At 33.7% G+C, this 19,822-nt stretch overlaps 2 protein-coding genes and 1 long non-coding RNA gene across 3 annotated transcripts; 1 reads left to right on the top strand and 2 right to left on the bottom strand.

The window, feature by feature from the left end:
* Positions 1–6,070: 6,070 nt before the first annotated feature.
* On the bottom strand, positions 6,071–12,464 carry LOC139815952 (uncharacterized). Its single transcript, XR_011732868.1, has 3 exons — positions 12,414–12,464; positions 8,269–8,329; positions 6,071–6,170 (listed from the first exon to the last, which is right to left on the bottom strand). It is a non-coding gene; the product is annotated as an uncharacterized lncRNA (long non-coding RNA).
* Positions 12,465–13,225: 761 nt separating this feature from the next.
* LOC139816681 (uncharacterized) lies at positions 13,226–16,291 on the top strand. Its single transcript, XM_071784345.1, has 2 exons — positions 13,226–13,370; positions 13,445–16,291. Exon 2 carries the CDS (start codon positions 13,530–13,532, stop codon positions 14,595–14,597), a length of 1,068 nt encoding a protein of 355 aa, XP_071640446.1. The 5' UTR covers positions 13,226–13,370; positions 13,445–13,529; the 3' UTR covers positions 14,598–16,291.
* A 79-nt stretch (positions 16,292–16,370) lies between these two features.
* LOC139816683 (uncharacterized) lies at positions 16,371–18,641 on the bottom strand. Its single transcript, XM_071784346.1, has 3 exons — positions 17,007–18,641; positions 16,846–16,928; positions 16,371–16,533 (listed from the first exon to the last, which is right to left on the bottom strand). The coding sequence occupies exon 1, from the start codon at positions 18,548–18,550 to the stop codon at positions 17,975–17,977; it is 576 nt and encodes a 191-aa protein (XP_071640447.1). The 5' UTR covers positions 18,551–18,641; the 3' UTR covers positions 16,371–16,533; positions 16,846–16,928; positions 17,007–17,974.
* Between the last annotated feature and the right edge of the window lie 1,181 nt (positions 18,642–19,822).

The raw sequence follows: 19,822 nt of genomic DNA on the forward strand, positions 1-19,822 counted from the left end.
GTCGAGCACGAAACAATCACATTTTATTATATTATAGTTACCTTATTAAGCGGGATATTATGTATTTTGCTGCTTTGTGTTGAAATATATTGCATATGTTTGATTGTTTGTTGTAGACGAAAAAATAAATTCAATACGGAGATTGACAGTTTTCACGCAAGATTTGATTAGAGAACTTATCCCAGAAGTTGACCTTCGGGCAGACTGCTTGTTAAATCTAAGAAAGAATGCCGCATTTGAAAAGGTATATTATAATATCATGCATGAATGGGTAATTATTTATATTAACGGATACTTTGCCTTAACCTTGATTTATATATGTTGCAAGGATTGATTAATGTACGTGTTTTAAAGGTAAGAGACCGGTAATTAAAACAAAGTAAACATTAATCAACATTCTTATAACATATACATATAACAAGGTCAAGATCATTGGCGATGAAGTGTCCGTTAACTCTAGAGAACTAACATTAGATATCAGGAACATTAAAGTTAACGCCTAGTTGTCATTTTCATGATCATTCTTCTTTGCTTTAAAAGAACATATTTATTGGTATTTTTTAATGGTTAATAATATAAATGTATTTCTTTCAATATTGTAAAAAAGCAAAAAAATTCTGACCTTATTTAACGTCCATTGTTACGTTTAAAACAACATTTTGCTTTGCTTTCTTAGCCATATACATTTTATATTTACGCGTCGTCAATTTTACGAAGTATTAGCTTTCTACGGTTAATGTAAAAATTACCAATACATGTTATTATTTCTATGTTTGTACATATTAATAAGAATTTTCTGTTATAGATTGAAGAGAGTTATACAAATACAGAAAATTTAACTTTCAAAGACATTGATGGGACATTTATTTTAAATATTCCAAATAGTGAGTTTGTGAATGAGGAGAAAAACTTATTTCCCGTGTTGCAACGTGTCGAGTCATGTAAAGAAACTGATCAGGTAAGAACTACTAACTAGCAAAACAAGTATTCGTCTAGCATGTGATATCTCAGCATGAGCTATGTATCTGTGTTGTTGATAATCATCAATCATGATACATACATAATACGGTACAACTTTTATGAAAAATACTATCAACTTTAAGGAGTTCCCTGCCAATCTGCTAACCAAGTCTGACTTTTTTAATGTTTTCCTTTTGTCAATGCTATTTTTATAATAGGTAAATCAGCTAACCAAGTAACTTGTCAGATTGCTCAGCAGGTTGATGGTACGGAACTCCTCGTTTTTCATTTCTGTAACTTGTGTTATTCTGTTTCTCAAGGCCGTTCAGAAAAAAGAGACAACATCTAAAAGTTCGGAAACTGAGAGTTTCGAAGATTCCAGAGCTGGAAGCTCAATATCAGCACAATCTGACACTGACAATGAAAGCGAATACTCAACATCTGGTAAAAAAAGGAGCAGATCAAAGTCAAATTATGAACCAAACAAACGTTTAGCTTCTTTTAACGGCCTTGCTCACTTGAAAGAATTGGTACATATGTTCTCTCTTAATTACTCTGTACATCTTTAATTTTTGTCTGTTTTTAATTATTGTTTGTGTTTTCAGGATCTTGAAACATATTTAAGGACGTATGACCTAAAGTCAGAGGCAGCGGTGGATAATTACAAGCTGAAAGGGACACTGAATGAGAGAGATCGATCTTCAATAACAAATGCTGTAGTTCATGAGATGTTGAAAGTGAATTATGTGTAAGTACTAATAATGATTTTTGAGGAATATCAGTGTTAGCTGGTCCAGTATATGTTTTCATAAAAGTTAATGTTTATTCTTTGTGGAATTGCAGACCATCCCAGTTTGAATATGCAGAAGATCTGTGTTCTTTTTCCCTCTGAAGATACGGTAAACTACTTTTGTTTATAAATATTATTGTCAATGTATCTAAACAACTGCAATCTCAGTGAAAATTTCTTTTATCTCGCAGGCTATTTATTACATTCCTCCTGACACAACGCATAGAAATGCCCAGGGTAAACTACCAAATAAAGTAAAAAATATTAAATACAATCTCCAAAAGAAGGACGCAGGAACCTTTCACCTCCCTTCTTCTTCAATGCAATGTGTCTCGGAGGCACTGGAAAGGACAAAAATTATTAAGCCGGCTAAGCTAGAAGGTAAAGTTTTCTTTTCATTCACATATTTCTGGAATCAAACTAGACCACGATTATAATACTATTGAGTATTTTTTCATTTCTTAGGAATAAATTCATAGTGTTTTAAGAAAGTTGTAATGTAATTACAGAAATTATTAGTATGCGCTGAATTAAATTTTGCCTTTAAATAACAATCTTCTTCTAACATTTTAGGAAGCATTAATAAAGAAGATCCTGCCATAAAAACTGCTATCACATGTCTGAGACATAAAAGCCGGGATTCTTGGCCTCAATTGTTGGCGAATTGGTCAGTGACGCATGCCCTTAGACGTAAAATCTTGTTGGAAACAAGACCAAGAGCTCAGTGTGAACCCAGTAAAGACCAACAAAAAGACAGCGATGAAAATGAAAATGATGAGAGTGAAGATGAAGAAGAGCAACTCGTTGATGTATATGTGAAAAAATGGGATGTCTTGAAGCTTCCCAATGGGTACCTTTTAGTAAGTGTACTATGAAAAATTTTCTTGATGAATAAAATTAGATTACTTTATTCTTCAAAAAGTGCTGATTGATTGTCATGTTTTTTTTCAGCTAAATCAGGACTTTGAGGAACTTTTCCCAGGAAGGGAGGAGAGTCTCTTTTCAAAGTGGGAAACTGCTAAGGAGTTAATAATTGAGTTGGCAGAGACCGAGATCCCTATCTCGGATATTTATGGAAGAGATCTGCTGAAGCAATATCACGCTGCTCCTGCAGGTAAATATACTAGTTTTCATTTTTTTATCAACTTGTAATATTTTCTATCCTAATATTTATTCAGAAAAACGGGATGTAATCACATTATATCTACTACCATCTTTATGCTGCAAGCGAGGACGGGGAAAGAGCACAGGTTACATTCCATCAGTGCAAGAGGCTAGAAAGTTCTTTATTCTCCATGTGACTGTGAATATAATATATTTATTTTACATATTTTTTCCATCTTTATATTGTATTTTAACTTATTGAGAGCTAAATGGATTTTTTCTACATTTTTAGGTTCCAGGAGACTTGAGGAGAATTATTAAAAGGCATCGTGCCCACTTCAATGCCATTGGAGCCCGTCTCCAACCGATTCTCATAGTTGTCGGACAGACACTGGCAAACATAACTGCCACGTATGTTCAGATTGATGGTATTCGCTACAAGCCAAGAACACCAGTGGCAGCCCTGGATGCTTGCTTGAAGGCATACTTTGCTTTGGACGCAGTATACCCTCAAGAGTGTAAGGCTGTATGGTACTTTGTGCAGCACTATTTTTATAATTTATATTTGAAAGAAGATGAGAATATCTCTCGAGTTGCAAGTTTAATAAGCTCTCTCAGGGGACTCGCCTCAAGAAAAGAATAAAATATTTGCAAAGTTAATTTTCCACATAGTTTGTAAGCTTATTTTGTCGACTGTAAGTAAGAAATATGCCATATATTTGTAATGAATGTCGTGCAATCCTGCGCTCAATAGATGCATTTTGCACTCACTTGCAGATTATTCATTCCTTTAATGTTCTTAGCATTTACACTTGTGCTCAAGATAATTGTAGTAGAGAGTATGACTCTGTCAAGTCCTTTAGAAAGCATTTGAGAACAAGACATCCTATCAGACCCCACCCAAAAGTTCAAATAGTGGAAAATGCTCAGTTACCTGAGAATATTCTCGAGGTTAATCATGGTAACGCTCATATTGATGACAATCCTTTGATGCCTATGAATGAAGATGTACTTAACAACTTGCAAGGGAATGATGTAAACATCAGGCAATTTCATGAAATAACTGTCTTAAATTTTCAAAACATTCTATTACAGTCATCTTTGGCTCTTGCTGCCAAGTTATACAATGACATTACTCTCAATCGAACTCAGGTGCAAGATATTCTTGATCATGTTAAAAAATTTGCTTCAAGTGGTTTCCTAGAAATATTAAAGGATAAAACTCTCACTGTAGTTCGGAATAATAATGTACCTCAAGAAGAGATAGAGGATTTAGATGCTATGTTTGCAGCATTGAACAATATGTTTTCTGGTCTTAAAACTGAGACTCAACGAATGAATGCTCTAGAACAGAGTTATTGTTATGTAGGACCCAACTCATATATTATAGGCGTAGGTGAGAAAATGAAAAAAGTGAGAGGTGACTTAATTTTGACACCAGTTGAATTAACTGGTCAATTTATTTCTATAAAACGTACATTGAAACAATTTTTGGAATTGCCTGATGTCTTTAATACCATAATGAGCAATGTTGAAAATCTTAAAAATTCTGCGTCTTTTACAAATGTCATGCAAAGTCCTCTGTGGAGAAACATAGAGCAAAACTATTTTGAAAATTGTACTGTTCTGCCTCTAGATGTGTATTTTGATGACGTGGAACCTGATAATCAAACAGGTTCCCATGCAGGTGACCACAGCTTGGGAGTAATCTATTATCGCATCCCATGTATCCCACAATATTTGCTTTCTTTATTAGAAAATATTTTTGTTGCTTGAAACAAACTCCTTCGATACCGGCTGATTTTCAAGGCCGGTAGATTGTAACGGTACGGTTACGAATTATCGATTACGAATTATTACGTTAACGAAAGCGTGTTAATTATATAAGAAAAAGATAAATAATCACGTTCATTAATAAAATATTAACTAAATTTAAATTTAACTTAATTTTGAATTTAATTTCTCGACAATACGCGTAATTAACTTTTTTGATTAAGAAATATATCAAAATTATAGAAAACAAGAAAGAGAGTTATATCAAAGAATGCGAAGAATATATTAACCGCGTTTTAATTGAAATCGAGATTATATCTCGATCGCGAATATCTGAATTTAAATAGCATAATGTACGCAAAACAACCGAAATTAAAAACTCAATCGATGAATAAATCAATTTAAATCAATGATGGAAAAAATTAGTACAATCCGAACCGCGAACCACGAACCGACTCGCGAAATAAATCATGAACATTATTTGATCTCACCTCAGATATCAAGTGAGATATACAGAATGAATGACATGAGATCCAAAAGAAACAATAATTTCCGAAGCAATATATTCACGCAATAAGTATCGCAAACAATATAAAGAATTTGTCATATTCTCTCTTAACTTGTTACTTTAATATAAAATGTTTTTCAAATTATGGTTAATACGACATAAAATCTGTATCATCTTATACTATAATATGCATTTTAATATAATAGATATAAAAACTACATCATCTTTCAGATATTTCTACAAAAAAATTATTCTGTTAAAATATTTACTGGATCTCACGTCATTTTATTTTGTTCTATTTATTGATACAAAGTCAATAATAATACTAAATGGATAGACAACAAACGATCAGGATAAAATCGGCATGTTATTGATATATGTTACGCGAGGGCAGTCTCTCCGTAGATACAATAAATAAATAAATAGATCTCTAGGATTTATTATTCAGCCTATTATTATTCAGCCTAATCTGATTTAGTCTATCCATTTTAGGGCAACGAATATGTGACACAAGTCGCATTTATCTGTATTATTAGATAAAAATAATACATAAAAACAACTAATATTCACAGATTCATCACCCCATAATAAAAAAAAAGTCACTCACCGACCGATGCGCAACGAGCGGAGTTAGTCTGCCACGAAGCTACGATGATTCTGTAACACAAAAATGAAAGATTCAAATTAAATAGACGCTCAAAATAAGCAATGTTTCAAAAAATAATTTTTACACACGTCTAATGCGTCTTTCAATTAGATTTATTAATATATATGTATTTATTTTCTGGGAAAAATCTTTACGAGAATAAACTTTTTTTAGACGGTTCCTCTTTCTCAAATTATTTCTTACTTATCCGAGATAAATCAGCCCGAATAAATGGAAAAGCTATTAATTTTAAGATAAGAAATAATACTCACCCCAAAGTTGCTCCGCTGGGGCCTGATGCCTCCGCCAGGTCTCCTCTCAGAACTGGGTTCTCCTCTTTGCCCTCCTCGCCATCCGGGCATCCGTTGCACAGGATACTCACAGAACCACTGTAGCATAAACAAGTTTAGCCACTTACTTCCGATTTCTTTTATGGAGTTTTTTAATAAAATTAATGACTGTTTGGTCAACTCTGAGGAAGACTTTACAGTCTCTTTGGTAAAGACATAAAAAAGTAAAATAATAAACTGTTAATTTTTTTCACACCATTTTTGGAAGAGCATGTTTTATATAAATGTACAAATGTAGCAGAGATAACATTTTTTTAACCACGCCAAGTGTTTCTCAATCACGTTTTAGATGTCAAAGAAAATTCTGTATTTAAGTTGTTTAACTGCGTACAGAAAAAGAGGAGCAAAAATATATGTTGAAATATTAAGTATATTTGGCGTGGCGTCTCCCGACTGCTCTTTTAAAATATGCAATTAATAATTATATCTGTAATGCCTAATATAATAATAAGAAGAATAAATTGTAGTAAGTATAAATCAAGTATTTGTATATATTTTCAATCATATTTGTTATTAGATAATATTTCCTAATAGTGTGTCAATTTTATTAATATTTTATAATTAATATTATTTTAAATTTTTAGAAGATTTTAATTTTGTACTTTATACTTATTATTATATGTGTATTACATTTCTATTACCAAATAAACCTGTCTTATGTACCAATTAATTTTTAAGACTAAGTTTTTATTATTTAAACTTCTTAAACCTGTTTTTGGTTTTTATTTTTGTATAAGTTTTTGTTTTTAAATTTTTTTTATACCATAAAAAGGTAAAAATAGTGCTTTCAGACAAGTCGAGATGTTCCTTTTCTTAAATGCGTTTTATTTTATGAGTAAAATTTATGAGTAAAAAGTTTATTTTATTGTAAGATATTATTACATTAATAAAAAACTTTTAAACATGTATCATACATGCACTTTTATATGTTATAAAAATTACAGTTTGTAATAAATTACAATAAATTATAGACTATTTTATTATTAATGCCTTAAAACACAATAAAGTTATTTTTTTTGCAAGATTAATGAAGTAGTTTACCTTGCCCGACACAGTTAAAATTACCTGACAAAAATCTTATACTTTCGAAAATTTTGCTACAACATTAAACTCACTATAAATAAACGAAATTGGTTAGGAACATGTTGTAATAAACATTTGGCATTATAACTCAGCGTAAACAAAGTTTAGCTGTCTTTAATAGTTTTCAAGTTGTATTGAGAAAAAGGCTTAGAGTGGTTTAAAATATCTGAACTTCCGCATTTATAGATACCTTTTATTACGATTATTATTTATTATTTTACTATATGCTTACATCTTTTATTATAATTATTATTTATTATTTTACGTTTTAACGAATAAACGTATTAAATATTCTAGCCATCGACATCGATGATTCTAGCTATAGATACTCACGCGGTACTCACAGCATTTAAAAATATTGTATTTTTACAATTGCCTGCGTGATACATCTTCAGCCGAACAAGTTTAAAAACAAAACACATTTTAACAATAATAAAGATACGATTAATGTTTAAATAAGCTTTAAATAAAAAAAGCGCAACATGTACGACCACCGAATCAAGAGATACATGATATTGTCTCGCGCCAAGTACACTGTTGGAAAATTTGTGTTAAATATAACATAAATCACATGTCCCAACCAGTCCACTCAAATTTTTGTGTTAATTTAACATAATATGGATGTGTTAAATTGTAACACCGATACTATGTTAAAATATTTCAACAGAAAGGAAATGTAAATGTGTACAATTAACATAACTTTTATGTTAAAGTTAAAATTGTAAGATAAAATCAACACTCTTTTTTTGCAAATTTTAACACATTTAATAAATACGTTCAAATTGTGTTACTTTAACATATTTTTTAAATTATTTTGATAATTTTACATTCATAATTTGTAAAGTTTAATTAACATAGCAGGCATGTGTTAAATCATACACATGTATGTGTTGATTATTTTACACAAAAATTTTAACAAGGACTCTTTTTAACAAAACTACAAAAATTTTCCAACAGTGATATACTCGCAGTGCAAGACCGCCTCGTGTATTCTTACGCAATAGTTAAATTTGTAATAAATGATAAATATGAAGTTAATATAGGTTGTACTTACCAATTAAATTAGTCGCGACACTATCTGTTCCAGAGTTGATCCATCCAATGTCCACAGTGCTCTGCAAATAAAAAATATTATTAAAACCTGTGATATATATACACATAAAACATAATATATCTAGCATTTGCCTTTATTTAAAAAGTGGAAAATTCCTATTGGGATTATTGGGAACTGGGAATAGAGGCGCAAGTTACGTGTGGCACGTATACGGCGACGGAGTGGCGTGGACGCATAGAAACGGCGCGGTACTGACAATGAGTATCCACCTGGGGGGTCAGTTACGGGCCCTAAGTCGGCATATTCTTTTGTTTGCGTGCAAACGAGAAAGGACAAAAGAGCATAAATTTTTTTCTACCTGCGTCTCTACCCTTCCCCAACAGGTCTACAATTTTAAGCTAATCTAGCCAAGCAGCATGACTAGCGGATACTACACAATTTGCAGCTTATTGTCAGCAGTTAGGAAGATCATCAGCACAGGCGCGCGCAAGCATTCCAACAGACAAAATCGTACCGCGTGTCGTAGGTTGAAGATGGTAAAGATGTGAAAAACGTTATTCTACCACGTGGTTAATTTTACACTCTAAAAATGGCGCGCGGCTTTACATGACTTATTCTTAACATTGCGCGTTTATGCGTTTTTTACATTATTTTAACAATAAATATGCTGTAGGCTTATTTTAAAGGCCGTTGTTATGCGTTATAATGCAAGTTAAATATGCCAGATAAAATTGTAAATCGATATACACGATATTTGTAATATATGAGAATGTAATTGTCTTTTTATTGATTTTTCACTGACTATACTTGAGGCCGATTAAATCTTGTAAAATACGCAGATGCTAATAGATCGTCAATGTGAGACGCAAAATCTATATTTACATGATAATTAGAAATCGGAATATTATAAGGAATAAATGCAGAGTTAACATAGATTTTACTTACCAATTAAACGAATTGCAACGCCATTTGTCCCAGAATTGATCCATCTTGTGTCCCAGCCCTTGTGTTCCGATAATATTAACGACGAAACATTCGAGAACTAAAATCTTTGAACTTGACCCGTCGAAGAACTGCTGAGAAGTGCCGCCGTATGCCGAGAATCCTCTCCTTTTATAGGGTCCAAAAACGTTCTATAGATTTTTCTGGAAATTTCTGGTTGGTTCTATAAATGACTCGTCCTAAGCGTACCTATTCATTCCTCAGGTAGGTACATAGACTATGTACCTATCTGAGGAATGAATAGGTACCCTTAAGACGAGTCATCTATAGAACCTTTTTGGACCCTATAAAAGGAGAGGATTCGCGGCATTTCAGTTCTCGAATGTTTCGTCGTTAATATTATCGGAACACAAGGGCTGGGACACAAGATGGATCAATTCTGGGACAAATGGCGTTGCAAATTCTTTTAAATTTAAATGTAAAATATCCGTGCAATTGTTAATTGTTCGAGAATATTTGAATTATAGAATAAATCTTATATCGCGTTGTCATTTTTTTCAACTGTCCGACTTCAACTTACGAATTAATTTAAAATTCGAATTTGAAAGTAAGAAACACCGTCAAATTGAATTCACGGAATGCAGTGCATATTGCAAGTATAATTTTTAATTATAAAGTATATAATATGTTTGTATTGTATATAAGACGTTAAATATTTTTACTATTATTATATTATTAGTGATCATGAGAATACAAGGTCGGCCTGGCGTTCATTTCTTCGTCGAATTGTTTATTAAACTATTAAAGAATTGTTTATTAAAGAATACATTGCTCTTGGAGTACTCGAGTCAGCAGCTATATATTATATACTTTTCTGTTTATAGTTTAGTGGAACATAATCATCAGTTGAAGTGGACAATTAGCAATTTGGCTAGTCCACGCAATTAATTACTCATAACCATATTGAGATAATAATTTTTTAGCAAAACGATTTGTTTATGTTATTTCTTTAACCCGGGAACAAGAGCCTTATAATTGTTCTTTTTTTCTTTTTTTAATAAAATATTACCTAGAATGATTTTTACACCTCAGTTAAAAGCTATTGTTATTAATTACTGGAACTTAATCAGTTTTAGCGATTTGACTTATTTGACTAGTCCACGCAATTAATTATTTATAACGATATTGAGATAACAGCTCTTTAGCGACACGATTTTTTTGTGTTATTTCTTTAACCCGCAAACAAGAGCCTAATTGTTTGTTTGTTTGTTTTTTAATGATGATAAATGATCATTTAGAATGATTTTTACACCTCAATTAAAAGTTATTGTTATTAATTACATATTGCATATTTTTGATTGTTCTACAATTTATTAGTATTTGTGGACAATATATGTATTATAGAATTACTTAATATTTTCTGAAAAGAGTAAGGGAACCAAAAAAAGAATATAAAAGACAAAAAAAGCACAATCATGACATTATTTCTAAAAAAATTAAGATATTAATTAATAAAACGTTTTTATATTACAGATTTTTTATGGAATTGAATATTTAAAGCTTCGTAAAAAAATGGTTATTAGAAAAAAGAAAATATAATATTTATTTTATAGCAATTTAAAATGAGACTAGTCATTATCATATAAAGTCATTTATATTGTGTTTGCTCGTCCAGAATAATTAAATATGTGATTTATTTTAAATTTATTTTCACAATTGATATTTGTTTATTATATCTATTATATGAAATATTAATTGAATTTAAATTTAACTTAATTTTGCATTTAATTTCTTGACAATACGCGTAATTAACTTTTTTTATTAAGAAATATATCAAAATTATAAGAAAAATCGGTAACAAGGATAGCAAGATTCAGACTAGGAAACGAGATGCGTGGTGGGAGGTACTGGGAATCAGAAGAGAAAAGAAGTTGCAGAGTATGCGAGGCAGAGGAAGAAACTTGGGAGCATACGCTGGAGAGATGCGCGAGGGAGGGGGGCGATGACATGGGAGGGGGAATAGGGGAGAGAGTAAGAAAATTTTGAATGGCAACGGAGAGGGAGAGAGATGGATGGTGAAGTTGGAGGAGAGAAGAGAAAACGAAATACAGAGACAGAAAACTGTTAAAGCTATAATATTTTGCTCTGTTTGTTGGATTTGATTTGTATGTATACAATATAAATGAAAATGTATAATGTCTATGGGTATGATATATGTATGTGTAACCATTTCAAGCCGAAAGGCAGAAATAAATATATTCTATTCTTCTATTCTATATCAAAATTATAGAAAGCAAGAAAGAGAGTTATATCAAAAAATGCAAAGAATATATTAACCGCGTTTTAATCGCAATCGAGATTATATCTCTAACGCAAAAATCTGAATTTAAATAGCATAATGTACACAAAACAACCGAAATTAAAAACTCAATCAATTAATAAATCAATAAATATATCAATGATGGAAAAAATTAGTACAATCCGAACCACGCGAACCACGAACCGACTCGCGAAATAAATCATGAACATTGATCTCACCTTAGATATCAAGTGAAATATACAGAATGAATGACGTGAGATCCAAAAGGAACGATAATTTCCGAAGCAATATATTCACGCAATAAGTATCGTAAACAATATAAAGAATTTGTCATATTCTCGCACATGTTACATTTGTCTTTATAAATTTTCACATATATCATATATTTATATAAATAACTTGTTACTTTATTATTAAATGTTTTTAAAATTATGGTTAATACGACATAAAATCTGTAATCATTAGACTATAATATGCATTTTAATATAATAGATATAAAAACTACATCAACTTTCAGATATTTCTACAAAAAAATTATTCTGCTTCGCGATAAAATATTTACTGGAACTCACGTCATTTTATTTTTTTATTTATTGATACAAAGTCAATAATAATTCTAGACGGATAGACTATAAACGATTAGGATAAAATCAGCATGTTATACATATATGTTACGCGAGAGCAGTCTCTCCGTAGATACAATAAATCAATAAATAGAGCTCTAGGATTTATTATTCAGCCTAGTCTGCTTTAGTCTATCCATTTTAGGGCAACGAATATGTGACAAATCGCATTTATCTGTATTATTAGGTGAAAATAATACATAAATATACAACTAATATTCACAGATTCATCACCCCATTATAAAACAAAAGTCACTCACCGACCGATGCGCAACGAGCGGAGTTAGTCAGCCATGTAGCTACGATAATTCTGTAACACAAAAATGAAAGATTCAAATTAAATAGACGCTCAAAATAATGGTTAGATTCCGATAACTCTGGCGCCTTAATTTGATGATGGTTTCTGGTAGTACTTTTAATGGTGAACAAAAAATTATATATAGGTCTTATAGGGCTAACTGCTCTGGTTTTCGAGATATACAGTGTTAAAGTTAAAAACAAAGCTTCCTCTATGACGAAGCAAAATAAATAATATGAATTTTTAAATAATACTTTAATTGTGTGTGTATAAACAGTACACACGTAAGCGAGGAAGGGGCCATCGCATCTCCCCCGAAATTGAATATATCTATGCTAAGCACAAATACTGTAATGCTTCATGTAAAGAATGCACACAAAAACACGCATACCTTTTCCACTCGAGACAAAAACGTAAAGAACGTAAGATATTTCGAGGTCTACCCTCTCTCCTCTGACTTGAATATAGGGCGAAACAAGGTTTATCATTGTCACGATTCGTGTTTTCAACTTTTCACGCGAACCGAGGTTCACCCCCACTCCCCCCTGCTTTCGGGGAAAGTGCGGTAGCCCCTCGTAGTATATCTCGAAAACCAGAGCAGTTAGCCCTATAAGACGTATATAATTTTTTGTTCAGCATTAAAAGTACTATCAGAAACCATCGTCAAATTAATGCGCCAGAGTTATCGGAATCTTGCCAAAATAATCAATGTTTCAAAAAATTTTTGCACACGTCTAATTCGTCTTTCAATTAGATTTATTAATATATATGTAAGCTTGTAAGTTATCAAGCTTGGCTTTGTCGCCGCTGGTCGACTCGTGCGTGAGAGCCAGTACGTAACAAGACTCCGAGCTGAGAGCATTGATGTTATCGTACGGAGGTAGATAAAGGCTTGCTATCGGCAATTGTATTGATTCAGGTTAGTTTTAAGTTTACTCGTTTACTGTAATATCTCAGGCCTTCGCTAATGTGTACACATCATTAATATTACAGTTGATTACTGCATCTTGCGTGCTGATTCTTGAACCGAACCTCACTCCATTTAAGTTCCTTACAAAGTGACTTACAAATCAATACAATGGAGAATAAAGCAAAGTTTTATTTTGTCTCGGAGGCTGGTGCAGATGCGAGAAGCACCGTAGTTAAAGTGAAAAGAATTCAGCTGCTTGGCCAAGAGGAAATTTTTTTGTTCCCAGCAGATAAGCAGACTAGTGCTCAACATAAACAGCTTTTTGAAATTCCAATTGTGAAAAATGTCGTTAAAAGCTTAAAGGCTCGCAATAAATTTCGCAATGTCGTACTGACTCTATCTAAGGAACTTGAGAATATTTATCTGGACACGGAAGGGAATGTTGTGCTGCATGACGAATATCTGGAAGAGGTCACCTCAGAGCAAGAGTCAAATGTAAGCAGAGAGTCAGCAATAACATTCGAAAGGAAAACAAGCTCTCTGATAAAGGATATAGTGATCGAAAAATTCAACGGTGAAAATACAAATGCGAGTGTTTGGATTAATTTATTTGGGCAGGAATGTAACAGAGTGGGGATTGCCCAAAATAAATACGCGGAAGTATTAAGATTGTTTTTAGAGAAATCTGCATTAGATTGGTATAATGTATTTGTCAAACAGAACTCCTTGCTAAATTGGGAGGCGTGGAATAACGCCTTTATTGATACCTTCTCTGCACAATCCTGGACAGATATAACGTATGCTTATAACTTTAAGTTTTATAACGGCTCGCTATTAGAATATGCATTGAAGAAAAGAAGATTATTGTTAGAAGCGGATGATAGCTTGTCTATAAACACACAAATTAACATGATTGTAATTAGCTTACCAAATTTTATCCAAAATAAGTTAGATAGAAAATCTATTATAAATATAGAAAATTTAATGTCAAAATTAAAACAATTTGGTAAGATTAACGAATCGAAAAATGATAATGTAAACAAAAGAACTCTAAATGAAAAAAGACCGTGTAGCATTTGTGATAGGTTAGGTTTCAAAAATAGATTTCACCCAGAAAGTGCATGCCGTAATAAAGATAGGCAAATTAAAAATTTTAAAAACAAAAATATCAAGGTTACAAATAATAATGAAATACAGGAAGTAGTAGCAAGTTATGAGGAGACAAAAAACGAATAGTCCTCCCACTTATTAAAATTAAGATTTTTGCAAATGGTTGCCCAGCAACTGGCTTATATGACTCCGGATCCAATGTTTCTCTAGTTAATAGTACATTTTTGAATGATAAAAGAAATATTAAACAATTAATAGGTGGGAGAGATACCATTAAAGGTGTAGCAGGAACGGCGAAAACGGAGGGGATAGTAACAATACGTATTAAAATTTGTAACTTAGAAGAGGATTTTCAGTTTTTCATTGTTAAGGAAGGCTTTGATTGTGAATTTCTATTAGGATTAGACTTAATAAAAAAATTCAAGCTCTGTCAAGATGAAAATTTGATTATATCACAGAAACAAGAAAAAAAAAATTTAGATAAGCAAAAATTTTATTTTAAAAATATGTATAAACACATAAGATTGACTTGCAGATCTTGTGAAACTTGCATTAAAAACAAATCAAGAATAGGCTGCTTTAAAGCACCGTTGTCTCAACTCGGTCCAGCAAAGGAACCTCTCGAAATAGTGTCTATAGACACAATAGGAGGTTTCAAAGGCAATAAAAGTACAAAAAAATATTTACATTTGGCGGTGAATCATTTCACAAGATTTGTTTACATAATAACTTCAAAGACTCAAGTGGCAAAGGATTTCATAAAATTAATTAAGAAAGTAGAAAAAGATGGGAGTATTAAATTAGTTTTATCAGATCAGTATCCTGGTATAAACTCGGCACAGTTTAAGCAATATTTAAATAAACAGAAAGTAGCATTGGTTTTTACAGCAGTGGATTGTTCGTTTTCTAATGGACTAAACGAAAGGACAAATCAGACTTTGGTAAACAGAATACGATGTAAAATTCATGAGAATAAAAATAAATCATGGCCTCAGGTAGCAGAGGAATGTGTAAAAGATTACAACAACACAATTCACAGTTCGACCAGATTCACCCCTAATTATCTGCTGACAGGACTAAACTATTCATTTTTACCCGATGAAGTAAACGATAATAATTTGACAAATTTAGTCAACAATAGAAAAATAGCTTTTAGAAATTCTAAAGAAATTCACAATCAGAATAAGGAATATTACGATAAGAATGTAAAACGGATAGATTATAAAGTAGGAGATTTAGTCTATGTACAAAGCGTTAATAAATTGAACAAAGATAAAATAGATCCAATTAGAGCAGGTCCTTTTAAAATTAAAGATAAAATTTCTGATGTAATGTTTTTGTTAGATAGTAGATTTAGAAAAAATGAGTCAAATATTTTTCATGCTAGCAAGCTGGTTCCCCATTCCGATGGAGTGTACCCTCGGTCTTAAAAGGGGGGATGTAAGCTTGTAAGTTATCAAGCTTGGCTTTGTCGCCGCTGGTCGACTCGTGCGTGAGAGCCAGTACGTAACAAGACTCCGAGCTGAGAGCATTGATGTTATCGTACGGAGGTAGATAAAGGCTTGCTATCGGCAATTGTATTGATTCAGGTTAGTTTTAAGTTTACTCGTTTACTGTAATATCTCAGGCCTTCGCTAATGTGTACACATCATTAATATTACAGTGATTACTGCATCTTGCGTGCTGATTCTTGAACCGAACCTCACTCCATTTAAGTTCCTTACAAAGTGACTTACATATATATTTATTTTCTGGGAAAAATCTTTACGAGAATAAACTTTTTTTTAAGTTTTTTTAGGTTTCCCTTTCTTAAATTATTTCTTACTTATCCGAGATAAATCGGCCCGAATAAATGGAAAAGCTATTAATTTTAAGATAAGAAATAATACTCACCCCAAAGTTGCTTCGCCGCCGGGGCCTGATGCCTCCGCCAGGCCTCCTCTCATTGTCAGACAAGGCTCTCCTCCTTGCCTTCCTCGCCATCGCGCCATCCGGGCATCCGTTGCACAGGACCACAGGACTCATAGAACCACTGTCCAATATTTCACGATCGAGAGTATACCTGTCAACACGATCGCGATACTTTATTAGTTTATTAGACAATTAGACATTAGACACTCCCGATATAAAACGATCGACGTACTACGGCGCACTTTCATTATTTCAATCCGACGCAGTTTACCGAGCTTTCTTTCTCCACTGAACACGGCCAGCTTACTTATTACCGACGCCGCACGCCACGCGGATACAATGCGGGTCGAGTCAAAATAGTCGAATTGAAACGAAACGATCGACACATATATCACACATGACACACATGTCATCACTACGCCTCGTTATTCTAAATCACGTAATTCGCGTAATTTGTACTCACGTTAAACGCCACGATGATATCCGACGGGCGACGATTCTCGACCAAACGTTAGTCCAGCACTCCGATCGTTTTCTCACTCGAGCCTGTGTGCGATAATAGTCCATTATTCATTGAAACACAATAAACTTATTATATTCGGCGTACATTAATCCTGTATTCACCTCACTCCGATTCCCGTAGCCGCGCGAGGCGCGAGGTATGTCAGGTATGTGCCGCGCAACGTGGCCAGCGCGCTTCGGCGTGCTTCGGCCATGTTCGTGAGCAGTCGGCGCGCGACGCCAACGACGAAAATTATTCGATCGCGCACACGGGATAATTCGACAATTAAGAGAGAATTACTTAATATTCTATCTTTCTAGTGCCTGCGATCTGCGATATCATCGTGATACTCATCACGGCACATCTCGCGATGAAATAGCACTAAGCACTTATATATACGCACGGAGTCGTCGTCGCGCTCACTCGGCTGCTCCCCCAATAAAACAGGAACGTGGAATCCACGTTTCTTTCATGTGGACCAGCGACGTAGAATTCACGTAGACAATCGAGTGGATCATCCGCTTAAAAACGGTAGTCGGATCCACGTGGATGAGATCATCGATTCGACGTGGAATTTACGTGAAAGTTTCACGTCTTAATATTTTGGCGAGTACTGGGCAGTACTGGATTACTGGTAGGAATTTATTACACAGAAAACTACTGGTGCATAGTATTGAATTATACTCACCCAAAAAAACCTCTTAATACTAGAGGACACTGATTTCCGATATTCACCCGGCATAAAAAAATTATTTTTATCGAAATTTTATTACTATTTTATAACTAAATTTGTTTTTTAAGATGCAGTCTATGATTATAAATATTTTCTCGAATTTAAAAACACAACTGCCTTACGTGGTAGACTACTTCTTAATTTGATGTAAGTGTTATACATAGTCTACATATGTCATAACCAGCGCAAATATATAATTTTTTAAAAATCATCTTAAGAAACAAATTCAGTTTAAAAACTGATTATTATTATAACACATAACTTTTGTATTTTTACGACATAATAAAATTCTTCAATTTTAAAATGTCTTACTATCATTTTCATTAATTATTCATTAAAACGTTCCATTTAGCTATATTAATTGCGATTGACAACATCAATGTCTCCTGAGATTGATAAATTATCTGTCAGTAGAACAGCATCTTGATTCGGAGTAGGATTCGTGTAAACGACATGGTTTATGGTAACCGGACCATTGTAGTTGACCTCATTACCCAGATGCACATTGCTCGAATCCTTCATGCGGACGTCACTAAAATTCGACGAATCGGGATTCGGAAGGGCGATGTAACCATTCGTAGTATCGAACGCTTGATGCTGCTGGACGATGGTCGATACCGGCGGATTCATGATCCAGCCGCCGGCGCCGCTTTCCTCGACATCCGTCTCCTCTTCTTCATTGTCGTCGTCTATAACGTCACTGCACTGCGTAGAGGAATCTCCAACGCTTTCATTGTCCGGAGCTACGACCGCGATTTCCTTCACCGAACATCCAGCCTCGCCGCGAAACCTGTCGATCGCATGACCCTCGGCAGACTCAACAGTACCATTCACGTTGTCCTGCTCCTTCTGACCCTGATGGTGATTACCGTCGAGCGTTTGATGCTGCTGTTGCACCAACAATGTCGCTGTTGCACCAATGTTGCTATCCATGCGCTATGCTAAAAATTCACCTTCTTTACATCAAATATGTTTTAAAATGCGATACGTCGCATGCAGCAGAATACGCTCGAGAAACAGCTGTAGGGTCTTTAGATAAATTCATCAAGTCGCTACAAAATTCTCTCACTTCCAATTAGAATATAAATGTCCGGTTTAATTTTTTGTCTTTTAATATTCTCTTTTCAAATAACAAAAGAAAGATCAATTTGTAAACATAATTCTTATTTGATTTTTTTTACAATTTGTGAAAATTTCGAATGTAAAATAAAAAACAAGCTCGAGAAACATCAGGGCTGCGTTCAGAAATTCGACCTGGGTAACTCTAAGCTATAATTTACGTCACAGCATTAGAATTACTTAGGTGTACCTGATGGGCGTAATTCCTGAATGCATCCTAATATTTTAAATTGACCCAACCGGTCGGCAACAATCCGCTGAATTAAAAGATTAACTGACTTATATTTAGGATTATCTTGCACAAATTATCATCTGGCGGCGGTCACTTTGTCAACACTAAAATCACCATTGATCTATGACGACATGGTGCTGTCATGTGAAAAGCGCTCCGCGGGCAGGAAAACTTTATTTGATCTGGACCTAACGGTTTTCGACACGTCGCACTAACACCACCTGCAGTTGGAGGAATGCACCGTCCCGCGGGAAAAAAATACAATCCGAACAAGAACGGACTCGGTTCAAATCACTATCGGCTATTTTCATTGATCTTACGACACTGTCAGACAGTGTACTGACTTCAGCGATAACGCCACACGGCTGCTGAAAGACGCGCCTTGAATGTGGAATCGTAGAAGGCGCTCGTTCTTGCTCGCAGAAGCAAAACGAGGAAAAAAACAGAAAAGCGGAGACTAAAAACTGGTATCACATGCACGATATTCCTTTTCGCATAATAGGTATTATCCTATTTAATTTGAATGATATCGCCTTGGGGCTTCTTTATATGTGCTGAATGTGCCAAATCTATCAGCGTATCAAGCTGCATATTAAAGCGAATGTAAATACAGTGCGATCCGAAAATATGTTGTACATATATATGTATATTTTGGAAGTGCGCAACGCTAGTTTTTATTAAAAAGAACAGATTTTGTCGCAAGCCTCTTGTCAATCAGTCACTGACAATCGAATTACCGATGCAATCAACGCACACGAAATGACAGTATTATCTCCGTTCAAACCGGCACAGAACAGACCGCTGTAGCGTTATCTTGTTGAACGTGAACGGAAATCTGTGACTCCACTTTTTAC

This window comes from Temnothorax longispinosus, chromosome 7 (assembly GCF_030848805.1).
Source record: "Temnothorax longispinosus isolate EJ_2023e chromosome 7, Tlon_JGU_v1, whole genome shotgun sequence".
Lineage (NCBI taxonomy): Eukaryota > Metazoa > Arthropoda > Insecta > Hymenoptera > Formicidae > Temnothorax > Temnothorax longispinosus.